Source organism: Stegastes partitus, unplaced genomic scaffold (assembly GCF_000690725.1).
Source record: "Stegastes partitus isolate 25-593 unplaced genomic scaffold, Stegastes_partitus-1.0.2 Scaffold69, whole genome shotgun sequence".
NCBI lineage: Eukaryota > Metazoa > Chordata > Actinopteri > Pomacentridae > Stegastes > Stegastes partitus.
The window spans coordinates 626,797-646,298 of NW_007577800.1; the positions used below are offsets into that span (position 1 = coordinate 626,797).

General features: G+C 39.6%; 1 protein-coding gene across 3 annotated transcripts in view; it reads right to left on the reverse strand.

The window, feature by feature from the left end:
* mcamb (melanoma cell adhesion molecule b) overlaps window positions 1-18,176 on the reverse strand; it is a 68,507-nt gene extending 50,331 nt beyond the window's left edge. For all 3 annotated transcript variants that reach the window (XM_008276324.1, XM_008276323.1, XM_008276322.1), the window contains exon 1: window positions 17,897-18,176. In XM_008276324.1, the coding sequence (XP_008274546.1) occupies window positions 17,897-18,176 (280 nt within the window). The remainder of the gene's footprint in view (window positions 1-17,896) is intronic.
* Window positions 18,177-19,502: the final 1,326 nt, after the last annotated feature.

Consider the following 19,502-nt stretch of genomic DNA (forward strand, 5'->3'; position numbering starts at 1 on the left):
AACCAAACTACACATTCCCATGATGCCTGAGTAAAAACAAGGTCAACTTGTCACACTGACCTGCCAGACACTTTCCCTAACACACGCACACACATCCCCAGTGCTCTGGAGCCGAATGCTGGCGGCGCCCGCCCAACATGCCGTCAGAATTAACGATTTCCAAAAGGCAGAGGAGACGAAGGATACAAAGAATGTAAATACAGTGGAGAGGATCAGAGTGGACCACACAGCAGGGGAGGGAGTCACTTTGCTCTCTGATTTCTCCTGCTGATCTGATGTTATATTCCATTTCAATGGACCACCTGTTGCAGAGATCATCCGAGGCTGGATCCGGCTCGGTTCTCGGCACGCCAGACTCCAGCTTTCACGGGGGGCTCTGCTGACTCACAACTGTCACAACAGTACGGTAATGAAGCTTCGGACAGGTCATCTCTGACACTGGCACCGGTGGTACACTTAAGGTCAAAGAAGCAGGGTTAAGAAACAGAGGCTGAAAATAAAATAAAAATAATAATAATTAATGCTTATGCTTCCGTCAACAGCTAGCATCAAGGTGCCACTGCGTAAGGAAATTAATGTTCAGTAGATCTAGCAGACCAATGAACACCAGCAGAAGAATGAAGCTGTAAGATTAACATTTGTAGGTAGATTTAAAGTTCACTTAAATATCAAATATCCACCACTGAGATTTCTGCTGCCACCATAAAGCTTCGTTCATGGAACCAAACTTTGCATTTTCATTCCGTTTTTTCATTGTAGTTTCTATCTGATGCATTAAAGTAAAATTATTGAACATAGGGTAAAATGTTCGCATTGTTGTGATGTCAAAGTGTCTATAGCCAGTATGTTTATTTACATTTTATCATCCAGGCCCGTATGCATTCTCTGAACGTTGTGCCAGAGGTTCTTGAACATTGCTTCGTCCCCTTTTGAAAACTAAAAGACTAATTTGCGTCCCCTTAAACCCACGTATATAGTTATTGCATTTTTAACAACTGATGCTAATACTGGACAACTGACAATGAATCTGAGAGTAAAATATGCTTCAACATAGTTTGATTTTGATTGCTTTTTTTATTCAATGAGCATCAGCTGTACATATATATATATAATTTTCCAGCATGTACCCTGCCATTCATCTCATTCCACTTTCTGGATAAATCTTGTTAACATGATGCTAACACGTGGTCCAGAGCCACAGATTCCTCACAACAAGAACAAACTATAATCCTAGCTTATCATTAAAGCACAGGTAGATGTGAATATGATCATAATTGTATATTGCATTGAATGTGTTGCTTAGATGTTTAGCCTTATGTTGCGAAAGACCACTTTCGCCTTATATTCTTACAGCTGCAGCCCTGGTCGTGTTAAATGGTCTTGGGAGTAAAGAACAAATATTAAAACATTGTTCAAACCGATAAGTACGCTGACTGCAAATCTTATAACATCAACAAGTACAAGGATTTAGGACTTTATCAGTCTCTGTTTGGAATTCACTCTACTAAGAATCTGTATCTTAAAAACTCTCATCCTCCTAAGAGACCCTCTCACTATCTGTGCATCGAGCTCCACAAGACTCACAGAGAGAGTAGGATTGGTCAGTAGGCAATTTTTCTCATTCATGTTGATCTGTTATCTTAAACGTAATGTACTCTGGAGCAGTTAAGGTGTACAGCATAAGTTAGCCTACTTGCAAGTGAACCACTGTTTAAACCAGGGGTGCCCAATCCTGGTCCTCGAGAGCCCCTATCCAGCATGTTTTAGATGTTTCCATCTTCCAACACATCTGATTCACATGATCAAGATCGTTATCAGGCTTCTGCAGAGCTTGATGATGAGCTGATCATTTGAATCAGATGTGTTGGAAGAGGGAAACATCTAAAACATGCTGGATAGGGGGCTCTCGAGGACCAGGATTGGGCACCCCTGGTTTAAACCAATAGTTAAACCTGGAGCTACCTCACTAACCAAGGTCCTGCTCCCTGTACTGGAAGCACCAGAGCTCTTCATTTACCACAGATGAGTCATAAATATTCCTCACTGAAGGAAATTCAAGGATGAAACTAATTTCACTAATGATGGCTCTGTTGTAGCAATAATAACAATAATTATTATTATACACAATTACAATTCTGTTTAACAAGATACTAAAATATCTGCAGTGAAAAAGCTCTCTTCAATTTTATGTTTTGTCCTACATGTTGTGCAGCACCGCTTATGCTGCAAACTGTTGCTTTTCAATGAACACCCAGGGGAAAAAATAAGACATTCAGACAGCTGGAAGATGCTAAAAAAAAAAAATCCTCTTCTGTCTCAGACCACAGCTGTAAAGATGCAAGCTCAGGCCTTCAGCTACGAGAGGCAGCACAGGTTTCACTGACCTGAGGCTAATCCCTCTTTGATAAGTAGCTCTTTGGTCTTCTCTCAGCAGTTACACTTCAAAGTGAGTTCACCCTCTTCCCTTAGCTTTTTGATAACTACTTTGCAACAGGACCTGCTCCCCTTTACTCAGAGTTTCCACACTCAGCTATTTTGATGTGCCCCCCCACACACACACTCACACACACACATAAAAAAATGTGTTCAGTATATGACTTCTGACTTCATGTGGGATGAGGTCATCTTCCCATGTCTAACTCCACGACTCCCATAATATTAAAGAAAACACTGCCGAATCCGTCTCACAATCACACAAATCTATGCCTACTTGTGTTACTGTGTGTATATCTGTGTGTGTGATAGTCTGGATCTCTGTGGGCCATTTCCTCATGCCTGCTCCCATGGTGGTACAAACTCCCCCTCCATCCTCTTTCCCACGTCCTTGACTACAAAATGGTCTCCATATCAGCCACGTCGTGAGCAGTCAGAAATAAAATAACACAAGCTGTTTGGAAGTATGGGAAAGGCCAACAGGGACAGTATTTTTGTTCAGTGCTGATTGTGACGATACAGAAACATAGAGAGGGAGGGAGGGAGGGAGGGAGAGAGAGAGGTCTCATGACATGGCTTCACAAGTATGAGATGTGCATTGCTGCTGGCATATTATGGCTAAAGATAGATTGCAGATACAGACATCCAAACACACACACGCACTGAAAGCTTTATACCCATTAAACGAGGGTATAAAAATGGAATAATGAATCGCAAAGTTGTTTTCTGCTCTTTCATAACACCTTTGCTGTCTTTGTGTGCAGGTGTGTGAAAAAATTAGGCTAAAATAGCCCAGTGGCTGAGTGGTTAGGGTGCATACCACAAGGGTGCTAATGTCGTGAGCAACAAATCTATCACATCCTGCAGCAACTCCTTTAATTACAACTCTAAATGATGCATTATAAAAGTGTGCATGACCAAGAATGGTCTCGTATGGTCTCTCCTCACAGCAAATATTTGTATTTAGCGTCTTGTTTTCTGGCACATCAGCAGTAGAAGCAGTATGACAGTCAATAACTTTCAGGTTATACAATGAAAACTGACAAAAAATGAAGCACATTCTCATGCATGTTGTATGCTGGAAGAGTTAAATATCTCATGTAGTGGGCATATTAACACTATGGAAAACTACCTTTAAAAAAACAAAAAAAAACGTCATCTTCAGTGCTTAACTCACAGCCATGTACACGTCATATGGGGCGAACAGTATAGTGATGGTAGAGATTCCCATGTTTACAACTTGCCAGCATTTGCATGACATGACAACTCACAACAGCTGATGTTTGTGAATGAATAAATAAATAATTGATCTGTTGGTGTGTTGCATCCAGCTACAACATCCTGTTTCAATGGGTGAATACATCATAACAGAGGTAAGGGCACCACTTGAGGCTTCTACAGTAACTGGCTGAACAAGTACAGACCTCCAATACAGTAAGAGAGGGTTTTCGTATAAAATGGGATGTGTGCAAACTGCCCGAATAAATGTGCTCTTAATCACACTCATCAACATCATCTCAAGTTCTTGCATAAAAGCAGCACCAGTGTTGATGTGAACTCATCTCTTGCTCACATGATTTACTTGCCAAAAGCTTTTCTTGTTCATTGCAGAACAGATAAGGTTGATTTAAAAATGTTCCACATACATACAGAGCAGTAAAAACAATGGCCACTTTTGTGTGCATCAGCTGTTTCTACTTGGAGGAGGTTGAATAAAATGGAATGAATGAAACTGAGTCAAATCATAATCTACATCTTGGAGGTGTGATGTGACCCAGATAGAGAAAGTATTTAAGTTTTATCAGATTAGAAAGAAGTTTGATGAAAAGAAATAACTGGATAAATAAAACTGATGTTTAACTAAAGCTTGCAGAAATACCCCATGATGTGAGAAAGAACACATATTTAGGTCAAAATGATCACTTAGACAAACACTTAAGCCTGAGGAAAGAGCAAACCATCAGATTTAACTACTGACTGTGACCTACTGTAACTAAACATTGTGAAGCCACAGCCCACACACAGCAGTCTGCTCTGTGGAGTCAGCGGGACAGTGTCAGGGCTCAGGGCTGATAGGTTGCATTAGGTTAAAAGGATCCTAATGTGCATTAGATCAGCACAGAGCATTATTTCACAAAAACAACATCCATTATTAAGGAGGCTGTTGAACTAACAGAGGAAAGACGGAGAACCCGACAGGCCTCTAGTCTCCACTTCTCCCAGGAGAGACTTCAGATCCAAGGATGAACCAGAATCTGAGCAGCTCAAGCTTTGTGCTTGTAGAGTTCAAACGTTTGCAAGATGGCTTACGGGTCTTTCTAGTATATCGCTACGCTGGTTCTGAGAGCAGGTGAGACTTAGAAAAAAACACATGCAAACAGACAAAACACAAGCAAATAAATGCTGTCAAATTCAAAAACACAGTCACCAATCGCAACGTCAAAATGTATAAAGCACAACAGAACACAAATGAGCTAAGATGATGTAAGTGTATGTCAGGTTTACATTCTGATTGCATGACTCACTTATTCTAAGAGATTCACAAGTAATATTTGTGACCCATCAGCACAAAATCAGATGGGTCACAGATTAGCTTTGGGCAATATCCAAGATACAGCCCAAATTATGTTAACACATGATAAAATATTGATTTGGGGTTTATTACTTAGTTCGGTCCATTTAGTTGATTTCTACATGTAGATAACATACACTATATTTTGCTGTCAAATACTGTGAGGCACAATGCAACTGATTTCAAGCAGATGGGTCACATTGGTGCATACAAAGGCTAATTATAGCCTAATTTAGCCCAAATAGGTTACACCATGAGTCACATATCATGGTAAAAACTTATGTGTTAGGACATGTGCATTTTGCTCTTTGCATCATTTCTGTATTTTGGTGGGGTCTTAATTAGCAGTGCATTCCTTGTGTTTTACCTAATTTCTTTGTGGAACTGTTCTAAAAGCCACATGTTGTCAAACCAGGGTTTGTTTTCTTATGTTGCAATGCACATATGTGCACATATCAGCGGTTTGAGCTCTTTAAGTCTGAAGCTTTAGCTGCTCTTATTCTCATCTCTCCAAATAAAGTCTGTCTAAGGAGGGACTCAAGTCCCATCAGCCCACCACAGGCTAATTATCCAGACTTAACTGCTCCCTCCTAATATAACTTTGGTTACTTCCCTGAACAAGAGGCACAGGAGGATAGATGATGGGTTTATTTATCATTTTCAGCTGCCCCTCTGCAGTTATTAGCTGCTGTCACCAGTAAACAAGCAGCACTGAAGTTTCATCTCCATGACTTTAAAACTCAGAAGAGGCCAGCAGCAACAGGAGAAGCCTCTCAGCCCAGCATTGAGTGCTTTTCACACACTGGTAAAACTTAGTGCAGGGACAGAGAGGGCTCTGTGTGTGTTTGACCTCAGAGCTGATATAAGAGGTGGAGGAGCACATAAATCTGCTTTAAAACGAAAAAGAGAAACTCTCCACCAGAGCAGCGGCCTGTGACGAAGATGGCATTCTACCACATTCCTCTGGAGCCACAGCCACTGATCAATGATCTTTATTCAAACTAATTAAATAACATTTCTAGAGCTTTCTAGAATGTATCAGGATTTATTTAACCCTCAGAACTCTGCACAGTTTCTGGGCGTTGCTCCTGTTACATTTTTACTCACTGTGAGCTCATTTTTTTACTGGACTATAAAGTCTTGTACCTCTATAGAAGCAGTGCAACCATGGCTAAAAGTAGAGAGAACTCAAACATCTTTTTTATGCAGTATAACAGTTATAATGTCACACCTCATAAAGGCAGTAAAAGCAGTTCATTAGTTATGCATTTTTCAAAAATGTAAAAAAAAAAAAAAAAAAAATCTCAGAATCAACATGTACAACATTTTTTTCCAATTGCAGATGTTACCATTACTGGGGGGGGGAAACTGTGTCTTTATATTTTACTGGAAATAAATGACTACCGACATTTTAAATTTGTTTCTAAACTTTCTCCTATCTGCTTTGTGGAAATACTGCCTGCAGCTCAGCCTAGTTCAGCCAAAAAGTCCCTTAATTTTTGTCAAGTTATTTTTGGCTAAATTTTAAAGGAGACATGAAAAAAAGGTATTTTAATGAAATATCACAATATAAACTTTGTAAAGTTTTGCGATGGAACTACAGATCGCAGATTATTAGTTCAAGAGCCATTAGAAAGTTGAAAATCTAATGATTCTTCTCATTTTTACAGTTTCTCGCTCTGAAAAATGGTTTGATTGTGGCTATTTTTTTTTGAAGGTGACATACCTTTCAAACCCCCCAAAAAACATCCCTGACAGCCGAAGACTTTGTACTTGCCCTCTTCCCTGTGACTTTACACTGACATTCAGTTTTACATCACCAATCAAAAGCACATGTCTGTCTTTTTTCTTCCCATCTCACGACCACACTAGACTGTACATCATGCTGGATAACATCAGTCCCACAGAGAGGTTTTTTTTCCAGGTGCTCCTACAGCTTTGCAGGTGTGGCTCACAGTCAAGTCTGGAAAGCAGATCTCACACGCTGGAAAATTCAAACCCATCTTTTTTTGGACTTGTTCCCATCTTATCAGAATCAGATATCATTTCCTCAGGTTCTGGCTTTGTTTGAACATCCTGTTTTGGATTCTGCTGCCTTAATGTCTTATTGATGCTTTCCAGGGTCACAGATTTGCTGCCTGGATGCCCTGTAGCTCTGTGCATGCTCAAGCTAAAAGCTTCTCTGCTTTGATAATATTTTTGAGAAACACAAAACACTGACAGACGCTGGTAACTTTCTACATAAAGAGTTTTTGTTTTGTTTTTTAAGTCACCTAAATAGCTGAGATCTTGTCACATACATTTCCCATCATCTAATCTTATCTTTCATGTCTTTCTTGCCCTCCCTACTGTAGGTCTACTAACAGACCTGTATAGGTTTGTTTATCAAATAGAAACCAAAAAAAATGATAGGCTTTCATTACTCAGACTTGTACAAGAGGAGAAAATGCATTTATTATTTCTATAGAGTTTTTAATCCTACTAGAACTGAAAAAAAGAAAGAACAATGACTGAGTAGCACATCTGTCTCCGTGTATGGCGGCAGAAGTTAAAAAGGATGCTTTTTTCCCATCTTTTATAGATTCAAAAGAAAAAAGGAAAGGTTTGTGCACCCTGCATCGTCAGTACTTTACAAAAACCCGTTGTAAGTAACTTGCATGCATTGCTCTTATTCACAGATTCTCGATGATGTTTCGGTGGAGGACTGTGAGGCCACGACAAAACCTTCAACTTGTCCCTTTTGACCTAGTCCATTGTGGATTTTGAGGTGTGTTTAGGATCATTTTCCTGTTGTTGAAGCAGTCTTCTTCTCTGACTCAGCTATTTGCAGATAGTGTTTCCTTCTAGAGTCTTACTAGCATTCAATGAATTCATTCCTTTATCTACTTAGTTCTGCATATTTTTTCTCCAAGGATAACTTTGCTTATTGCAGCCAAAAACTTCTATTTTAACATTATCAGTCCGCTCGACTTGTTTCCAAAATGCACCAGGCTTGTTTAGGTGTACGTTTGCAAACTTCTGATGTTGAATTTCATGGTGAGGACACAGGACAGATTTTATTTCTGATGACTCTTCCATGATGCACAGCAGATCAGTGCACCAACACTCCACAGTCAGAAGCTTTTCTTGGTCATTCACACAACAACCACCACTATTTCTGCCATTTTTTATTTATACTAGTTAAGAAGGTTCTACCTGAAAAAGCTTTGCTAGATTCCTACAGCCTTGTCTAACTTTGTGGGCATCAATTCTTTCAATTGCCAGGGAACCTAAATGATCTCAAGGCTGCTGATTTTTCTTTATAAAGCTTTGACATTTGCATCACCTGGCCTTTCCTAGCAAAGACTGCGAACAAGCCATAATCCTGAAAAGCTCATTTAAATCTGAGACCTTGGAAAAAGTTATGAGAGTCTCTTTTGCCAAATGTTTGCATGATGCTCTTTTTCTTTTTGTTGCACACTAATCTTGCTTAAAAGGTAGAAGAGCATCTTTCATGCTTAACATTTGGAAATCAGTTAAGATTAGCAGTTTTTACCAAACCTTTACATGCCACCATATGTGCAGGTTGAATATTTGTGCTTGCAGCTCTGACTATGCAGTTTCTCAGAGTCTGTGCAGCACTGTACTGTGTTATCAGAGCTGAATTTAATTTGGCTCATAAAATCTCATCACGTTTTATTCCTCTAAATAGTCTGGAGCAAACAACATCTGATCAATGAAAGCAGATCTGAAGACGAGAACAAGAGTGGAGACGCTGCAGCCAAAATGTTTTCATTCAGGACTTCAAGGCAGCTGTTTCCAGGATGCTGCACACTCTTCTTGATGATTTCCATCTCAGGTTTCAGGTTACTCACAGCAGAATAGTTTAACTACAGACACGCTGACAGTATTCTCAAAGAAGAGTTATGATGAGTCAACAGCACTTTGTCCAACAGTGGAGAAACAACACAAGGTTTACGCTCCGTCATGTCAGCGGGGAGATTTAGTGTTATGTTGGGAAATAAATGACTTTATTTTCTTACAAATTAAGCAAAGGATGAGTTACACAATGCCACTGAAGTTAATGAATTCTGGCTTGGAAACATTTTATAGTACACACATGGCCCATATATCAACCATCGCGTCCCATCTGGCAGAGGGAATAGTGTCGATTTCAACATTTTGGTGAAACCCCTGTAACGCCTAAGAATGTTAATTACTTCTTAAAGCCAAAGAACCATGTAAAAACCGTCGCTGTGACATCGGAGTCAGTGTGACTGACAAGAAGGAACAGCTGAGGGCCATGAAACAACCTTTGACCCAGAATGAGAAAAAAAATGACTGGAGCATTTCCAAGAAAAATTTGACTGATACATGCTTGTCTTGCAAACTTTAAAAATGTCTTTCAAACAAACAGATTTTTAAATATTACAACAATAAAGTATAACAACAAATAAATTCTTGCATTCTTAAAATTACACCAATACATCTTGGATTCTTTTAGCAACTAGAATTATGTTTCATTACTGCAGCTCATAGCCTTCATGGTGGCCAAGACTGAAAAGTCAACCAATTTCATATTGCAACTTAAAACAATGTAATAAGAAAATCGAAAATGCTGCAATTTAAGATATGCATTATGCAGCAGATCTGACCCAGGGTTTAAACTGTTGCATCAATGCTTTTACAGAATTAATGCCATCCTCCTTGTGTGACAGTCACACTTATGATGGCATCTCTTGAAGTAATGATCCATCACATTTTACATCTATGAGACAGAGAATATTGAACTAAAGCACAACTACAAAACTTACTTTGCAAATCCAATTAAAATATCAGTCAGAAAAATCCCAATTAGATATTTCTGACAAATAGCTCAGCCCTACTGGTGACTTAGAGATTTGTGTTGGATTTATGTTGCTGGTTTATCTGTGTATCTCTGTTTTAAGTAAAATGATGCATTTATCTGTATTTTTTATGACAAACCAGTATACATAAGAATTATCGTACACCTGTTCTAGATGCTTCTGCACCTTATGATGAAAACATTTAGTGCAAATGGCTGAAGCAGTTTGCTCCTAATGCACACATTCCTGGAAAGCTTTCATATAGGACTGGTAAAATACCAATGTAACAGTCAAATATTCTTGGAATGAGTTTAAAACAGAGCAAGTTGATTCTTTTCACCCCTAATAAATTCGGAGTGGTAACTAAAAGCAGCCAGCGTCGTCATGTTTGCTTGTAATGCTGCTTTCCCTCTGTGCACTGACATATTAACAGCACTGATTATCTGTCTGGGATCTTAATTAATGACTTACTCCTCTATAAGGAGACAGAACACAACAATCACCACCCGTCCTCTTCTTCACAGCTATTCTTGGACAAACAGCCAATCCGTCCACTTTCTAAAGACTGATACAAAACCTCTGTGGCCAAACACAAGCCACAATTGTTAATGCTTTTGTGTAACAAAGTGGGGCAGAAAGACATACCAAAAATCCAAACAGCATACTTGCGGGGAAGAAAAACACAACACTGCCAGCGTCCTTCTCTATCGTTTGCGCTGCTGTAGGAGACTGTTTAAAGTTAAATATAATCACCCAACGTAATTCTAAAAATCTTTCAAGCAGATCTCAACAAAACACTGGTTCTTCGCACGTCCTCTCCACCTCTTATATCAGCACAGAAGTCTCCTCAGTGACCTCCCAAACGATGTTGATGTTTTCAGCTGATGAGAGTTTTCTCAATTTGTCTACAGCCAAAACGCCTCACAGGAGGGCTTCGGTTTATTTCAGGGCTGATACAACATAACACTTTGGTTTGTTATTTCAGCCGTGACCCAAGCGTAACTCAGCAAACCATCCCACCGAGCAGAGTTACAGTAACCTCAGCACACTCAGCGTGCAGAACATAATCAAGAAGGATGAAAGAACAATTAGTCATATTTATGAAAGAGCTGACTGTAAAGCCATTTTTGATAATGGACAGACCTGAAAAAAGTAAAGTAGATTTTATTTCTCTCCACTTCATAGCCAACTTCATTAACCAGTTCATGACTTATAAATGACATTCAAAAGCATCAAAGTGTGGTCTGAACTCAGCATGTCAGCTTGATTCCTACAGATTGTTTTTTTTTTTAAGTTTAAAAAAAAAAAGAAAGAAACCGAGAACCGCAGATGAAACAAAACCCTTCGTCCTGCGACTTTCTAAGTGCCACCTCTCTGGCCTCTTAACCTCTCTCATACCAATAAAAAAGGTTCTAAGGTCACTGGAAGAAATTAAAGCGGTAAGTCACTTTAATGGCAATTCCTCTGCTTTCCCAGAGTCACACAAACTTACAGCAGTTTTTATGGCCCAGGTCGCTCATATAGGTTTAATGGTGAGCTTGTTCCGTTTTGGCTCGGATGTCTGAGGGATCAAGTAACTGCTCCTGTCACAGCCACTTCTGCTTTTAAAGCTCATTAGTCTAAAACTGCTTTCATAAAATACTAACAATTACACTGGAGTCTGGAACAAAATTTCTCAGAAAACTTAATACTTGCAGACGTATTAATCTGCTCTGACTACAGCCATGTGGCAACAGGGACTTAATAAAACATTCAATAATGTTTTTTATTATGGATAAAATTAATGGCTTTATTAATAAGGAGAACATCTGTGTCTAAAGGGGTAGAGATTGCACATTACACTCTCATTTATTGCCAAAAATCACATTCAGTCTAAAACTGTAATATTCCAAAATATGAAGTTTGTGTTTGTCTTGGCATCTTGCTTAAAGATGCACAATAAGGAGCGACATCATTTCTGGTTCAGGATTACTGCTGCATGTCACCATCCTAACTCACATTTTTTGTCTTTTTCTACCATCAAAAGTCTCATAAAGGCAAAACACCAAAAGGCTCAGACTTTACCTTCATGCATTGGGACACCTTGCTTGTCAAATTTTGTTTTTTGGATTAACTTTGTGTCAACATATATGCATATACTCAATTACAATTTTGTAGGAAATAATGTTTGCTGCATCATTAGACCTCAAATTATTCATCATTAGACCTATATGCACGTGAATAAAAATGCAAACAAACAAACGAGTATAAGCAACAGTAATGTCAGTATATAATAGCAATAGAGGTGTAGCAGGAGTTTACGATGCTACCTTTAAATCGTCGGAACCACAAGCAGAATCTGGGTGCTGTTTATGCTTGTACTTTGTTTTTATGTTTGTCTCCTATGTGTAAACAGAACCTGTAGCTTGGCTCCATTCAGCCAAAAAGTCCCTAAAATTTCGTCACAAGACTGTTGATCACAGCTGAGACATTAATAGCTTTTGGGTTGCGCTGAGGGGTGCAGAATTTTTTGTTTTTAACAGAATCTAGTGAGATTAATCGCTTTTTTTAATTGTATGGAGCTGAGATTTGGTGACGTTTCCCAACAGAACAGCATGTTACTGATGGTGAGTTCAAGTACAATCAGACAGTTGACAACCAGAATCTTTCTGTTCTTAGTTTTTCGGATAAATGTTGTTTTCAAGATTACATGCATTTTAAACCTACCAGCGAGTTTTGGGGATCAGAGGGTTAAGACTAATTTCTGTATGGTTCAATTCAGTTCAGTTTTATTTATAAAGCCACAATATAATTCATCTTAAGGCACTCCATATAGTAAGGTCAAGACTTTACAACATTATATTACAGAAAGAAACCAGACAAATCCAATGAATCCCTGTGAGCAAGCATTTGGCGACTGAGGAAAGTTTAAAAAAAAAAAAAAACTCCCTCAGCAGAAGGACCCTCTTAAATCTACAAGACAAACAGTTTGCTTATTTTATTAACTATGTAAATATTACAGCTACCAAAGTTTTCTCACAACCAGACTGTTTGCAACTGGATTTATTACCTCTGCAGATGGGACGGTGCTATGTTTACAACACAACAGAAGGTGAGGCCTGAGCCACCGTAATGTCGGTGATCACGATCAGTAAGTAAATACTTCAAACTGCACTGTCTGATGTGAAATGAGACAGTCGGACTCCACCGTCTGTCTGTGACACCCACAGTGAAACAGTAACCCCGCTTTAACAAAAATAACACACGATGACAACAGGTCATTAAGTAGTGCCTGTGTGTGTCTTTGGGGGTGGGAGTGTGTTGTCAGGCAGCGAGGGCACCAGGTGTACGCAGCTGTCCGTCTGATCAGGGAGCTTCAAAAGGCTGCGAGAGCAGCAGCAAGCGGCTACAGTCAGAGGAGAGCTGGATCTTCAGTGGCTGAGGTGATCTGTAGACTGCCTGATATGAATGGATTTGCCCTGGAGCCAAATATAAAGCCATACATCAGAGTACAATGAAGCTGACCAGTATTACTTGCAGATGAAATGCCTCACTGCACATCTGCAGATGAGGCCGATATTGCGTGGAGGCTTTCTGTCGGGCATCACTGATGGTGTGTTTCTTATAAAAATCCATCTGTGATGTAGCAAAAAGCTTTGAAACTGTACAAATGAGGTTTTTCTTGAAGCAATCAATTCGTCAGTTGTGAACTCACATTCTGTGCAGATATTCAAGACAAAAGGTATTTTTCTTTGGGAGAAAATGTTGACAAAAGATTGCATTTTACCCTGTTCTGATAAGACTGATACTGACTTCCTTCCTTCCCTACAGTAAACACGAGTCAAAGTGTTCGCTGTAGCAACAAAAAGTGTTGATATTAAGATATCACTCAACAGGGCTTGATTGCACATTGTTTCTTTGCTGGCTACATTATACAAACAACCATTTGCTGCGACTCAGCAAACACACACAAAATGGCCTCGGTGACAACAACACAAAGTCCTGGAAGCCTCCTCCAGCAGAAGCAGACCCCCACCCTCTCCATCGCTGGTCTGCTCTATTGACCCAGGTAATGGTGATAATGGATGTTATACGCATCAATAGGAAGATCAAACAGTAAAAGGAAACCTTTTGCTCCTACAACTCATGCTCCCACGTGTAAAGAGTCAACACATTACATGGTTCAGCAGGGAGATCCTGCAGCACATCTAAACACTTGAAAACAAAGCATTTCTGATTCTTATTCTGCATATTAATTCTGAATACAATTCTTTTAAAGTCAGTGTATAAAAGTTTTGCTGAGGAGCAAAAGTAGAGGCAATGAGAAAGCATGGCTCTTTGGATAAGGACAGACTAGATTACAGGAGGTTCTAAGACAGTCACTTGATGTGGGTGAAGAAGACTGCAAGATGGAGACAACAATGTTTCTCAGTGAGGTATAAAACCCCTAAAATATTTGTGTAACCTGCTGAAGCACAGTGCACCAGTTGCACAAGTCTGTAAAGGTCAATGTCAGTCACTTGTTACACCTAAATGTCAACCTTGGGGGCTTAAAAATGAAGCAATGAGACACTGAAGTGCCAAAACTGCAGTTCCTCTGACAGCCACTTGAGGCTGGTTCCAAAACTGAGTTAATTCCCATAGATCCATGTTACAATGCCCAACTTTATAGCAGAAATAAACAAGTTTATAGTCTGGTGTAAAAAACTGTTTTGGTCTCTATAGCTAATTTCCCTGTTCATGACAAATGTACAGGGGTTGAATTTGTCTGTAATTCAACCGTTTAGTTTGTGTTTAAATTTAAAGTTATGCACAACTAAAGCTGTGGCTGCTTTGAGTAACAGGTGGGTGCCATCATAGGACAGTCAGTGACCCATGAGTATACAAAACTACTGGAGAAAGAAGCAAGTTCTCCTTTAAAATGAGAAAGAGGTGGCCTCGAGTTAAATCACTCAGCTTTCAATTTGTCTTGCTCTTTCAACTTTGGGGATTTTGGTTTTTGTAGTCAGGTCCATTAACTACTAAAAAAAAAAAAGACTGCAAAATATATACTCATACACTCAGAGAAATTAGCAACATATATGTATGGGATTTTCTTTTTGTAAATCAGTTTCGACCATTATTCAGTGTCTTCCTTTAAAATTCCACTGTGCTGTAGCTTTCATGGCAAGATACTAATATTCATACTAAAATTAGCCTTCGTTCTGTTTCTTTTCCAGGATTCACTGGGGATCTGGCTTATGTTTCCCCAATCTTAACAACCATAAATTCACTAAAACAATTTTAGACACCTCCAGAATGACGCTGCACTGTCACGGCTCAGATCAAAACGGTGGCGGACGGCTCCTTTTCTCTGCAGTGTCCTGAGGAGTCTGTTGCATGGGAACACGTAAACAGAGCGTGAACAGCTCAGGACAAAGATAAGATACCATGTGCCCATGACAGACTTTTTCCAGACAAGGACCTGGTTTCAGGGCATCATAAATGTTTTCATTAGCAGGTTAATATGAGGCTTGAAGAATATATGATATTTATGGCCAGACTGAGTGGTGAAGCAGGGCGAAGAAGATTCAATACCTCCAAACGTCACTATATTCCAACAACGTAAACCTCCTGCACAAACTGCTGGCTGCTAATATGCATAGAAATAAAACAGTCGCAGTCCTAACTGTAAAAAAAATGTGCCGGAAGAGATGTCTGAATTTAGAGACTTCCATTCCTGACTGCTGTGCTCTGCTGATCCTCTGCCAGATTACTGGGCCTCAATTTTCTATGCTGCGGTTGAGACACAACAAGGGCATTTATTGTCTGCGACCAGCTCGCTTCTTCTGAAGACCAGAAGTTGTTTTGAGCACATGAAACCGAGTCACAGCGCCTCGGTCGCAGCAGAAAGCGATGACCTTTAAACGAGCGAGGTCTCATACGGCTGCTCTTTGGCCCGGCTTGATTAGCTGATGTCACAGGAAGCGAATTGTGTCCTTATCAAGGGTCACCGATAATCAGCAAGTCCGACTCCCCTCTGATGTCATTGAGGGGATGAAATATTGGCAAAGGCACAATCACACTCATTGGATCTCCACGTGCACGTCCGTGTGCATGTATTCAAACAGAGCGCCTTCACAGATGCAGCAGGTTGGAGTGAGCGTTAATCAACATCACAAAGAGATTGAGACAATAACCATTAAAGATTTAAAAGTCTTACAACAAACACACTCCAACTGATTAGAGTTGAATCAACTAGTCAAATAATTGATTAATCAGAAAATAGATATTCTGCAACTATAATCAAAGAAATAACGTTTTCAATAAACTTAATTGAATCTACTTGTGTGCTTGTGTTATTTGGGTTCATTCAATTTATTTCCAAGTGTTGGTCCAACGAATTTTACAGGAGTAAAATTCACACCAGTGAATGGAGTTGATCCAACCCCCAAAAAATAAAGACGAAATAAAAAGTCACGCAAACTAACTCACTAATCAATCAATAGGCAGAATAACTGATGGTTGATTGATTAACTTTGCGCTGTATTGTTCAGAAATGTATCAATAAACTTCCAATTCTGAAATCATTTGTGGAATCAGCTCTCCAAAAAGGGTCAAATGCCAAACTTCTAAAGGAGATTTATAAAGTTTCCTCCAGTCAAACCATTATTTTGAAGTGATGAAGAATGAATGGTAGGGTCGGTATGCATTGGTCACGACTTTCGGAGGTTAAAAAGCCAAAGAGGTCAAGTACAGGAAAAGGATGGATAAGAGCAGAGTGAGTTTGAAGAGATCACAGACAATGGTCTGAACTTAAACAGGAGATGAGCACAATACGGTGATGAGGTAGAAAGGTTCATGTGGTCGGTGACAAACAGGGATAAGGAAAGGTAAAGGCGTGGAGAGGAGTCTGAGGGCAGCAGAGGAGGGAAGTGAGACTCGGAGAGAGGAAGCGTTGAGAAGGAAAAAACACACTGACCTGTAGTGTTTGAACAAACAAAAAAAAGACACACCAACTTGAGAAAAGTGCTTTAAAATGAAGCTGTGCTGTGGAGAGCTGAGGTAGTGTGACCTTCTCACCCACATAACTAAATCTACACTGATATGCCTTCTAAAAATAAACATGCATCTGCACCTCACATCTTTTTTTTTTATAGCAGCCTCACACGACTGATTTAATAGAAGTAATTGACTATTCTGTCCTTTTGCCATGCAAATATCACACTGTAACCCTGCACAGTGAGAGCTGCATCTCACTCTAGGAATGTGTTCGACTGCATGTTTCTGTGTGAGAAACAAAGTCGAGCTATTCACCGCTGCCTGGGCAGCACTGAGCCACTTGATCACAGCTGAGAACAGAGGAGAGCTGACAGAAAGCAGGGGCAGAGCACTACAACCACAGCTCTATCTAAAAATACATGAAGCAAACTGACCATAGCTTCACATACCAACAGAAATCATTGTGTCTCACTGTGGGAGTTCCAATTAGAACCTTTACAGCAAAGGTGTCCGACAATCCCGGCGTGTTTTATTCACAACAAGTGAACAAAACTGAGCCTGTGTGCCACAAATATTTTAATCAGTGTTCAGACCTTAAATTCCTCCATTTATATGCACCGCAAATGAGCAATCAGCAAACCAAGTGTGCAAAGGAAAGGCACTGCAATTAAGAAAGGAGGAGTAAAAGTGGCAACATACATTTTGCACACTGAGGCAGCCAGAATCTCTGCTCTGTGTGAATTTGAAGTCATGCAGTGACAACATAAGGGTGCACAGGTTTACTGCTACAGAGGACTGTGCAGCTGACCCACGAGCTGCACAACAACGATATGAAAGTAATGCTACAAGATAAAGTTTATCTGCAGGCAACAGTTGACTTATTTAGTTCCCACAAGTCTCTTTAGAGCTTCTGTGTCCCACATGAACTAGTTGTTTACGAACTGCAGTTTCATAACTCTAACAGCAAACACCACCTCATGTCTGATGAGCTTTTGCGCGTCTATCTGCACATGAAAAAATAAAATAAAATAAAATAAAACTTTGCATAAATCATCATTTCAAACAAACAGCAACTGTCCCCAAAGCTGAGTGGAATCTCTCTCACCTCCCCAGGTGTGGAAGAGGAGCAGAAGCCCGACGAGGAGAGAGTCCCGTAAAGCCATTGAGCGCTTGGTCGGTGCTGCAGATGTCCGAGCTGAGGTGAGTGTGGAGGGGGTCTGACAGAACCGGAGCTCCTGGAAAAACTGGACGAGACGCGCAGACGGAGCGAGAAAGAGGAGCGGCGAGGCAGCGTGGGGAGGCAAATGATGCGGGAGGGGCAGAGACAGACATCCTCCACTGTAAGAAAGCTGCAGTCTGCTGCAGTCATTCAGACAAACATGCATTCAGTCTAAAAATGCATGAAAGTTTATTCTCTTATTTTTAGATTTGCTTTGAATGACCATCTGTCAGATCTCTCGTGGCTCATTCATTCATACATCTGCGCAGGCTCACTGGAGATCTGAGTGTAAATGAGTTCTCGAGGTGGACATTTTTTACAGCGGGCAGCAAAAGAAAAAGGAGGAACTTCAGCGATATGAGGAGGAGGGCGGCGGTCTGGAGCTGAAATACAGTGCGAAGTTGTAATTTACAACTTATTTGTTGATGCCAACACTCCAACATGATCCATTTCCTCACCAAGAGTGCAATAACTCGTGTTTTCCCAACAGTAAACTGTGAAGAACAATTTAGCAGGACTTTTCTATGTGAAAGAGGTGCGGCAGCTCTGAGGAATAAATCTGTAAAATAGTAGTAAATGTAGGGTATACTTGGATGTTGAAAAAACTTAGTTTATTTTCTAGCTAGCATTTAAGGACATAGAATGATACATTTATTTAATGCTGGTTGACTGTTGTGTCCCCCATGTTAGACGTTAATGAACATAATTTATCAGAAATCTGGGCAAATTGAAAATCATTGATGTCAAAGGAGGGCATTTTTCTTTCTGTTATAGTTTCACATAATACAAAAAAAAAGTTTAGACTTTTTTGTTTGTTTTATTCAAGCTAATGAATAACCCTTCATATGATGCTCATATAAGCAGTTTAAAAAAAAAAGTACATGCATATTAAAAAAAATAAAAACACAGAGCCTTGTTTCATAATCTCAAAATGTTGCATTAAAAATACCTCAAAACCGTTTTATTTCACCAAATTATTTCAGTGCTATTTAATGATTACCAAGGTCACAAGGCCAGGTGAAATTATTATTTTTTTTAAAGAACAAAAATTGGGAATTTTCCATTGGCTAACAGTGTGTCCACAGTAAATAAAAAAATGGACATTTGCTATTATTTAATGGTGTATCTACAGTAAACACAGTGGCATTTTCTGTTTTTTATTGGTAAATCAATCGCATAAAAACTGCAAATGTAAAATTTACAACAATAAAAAAGTGCTGGTAGCCCATTACCCATATCCTGTGACTAAAAAGTGGAAACTTTCTCCTAATTGATGGTTCACATACTGTAAATAAAAGACAATAATATACCTACAACAACAAACGTTCGACTTTCCTGTTGTTTACGATGTACCTACAGTAAGAATAACTCTTTGTGACCAACCCCAGTGTGAGGGTCTCTACCTGAACCCACAAACAAATTATTTTACAGGTACAAGGAGAGCCGGAGACGTGCATTCAAGTCAAAAACTCAGTATTTATTATTAAAAGGA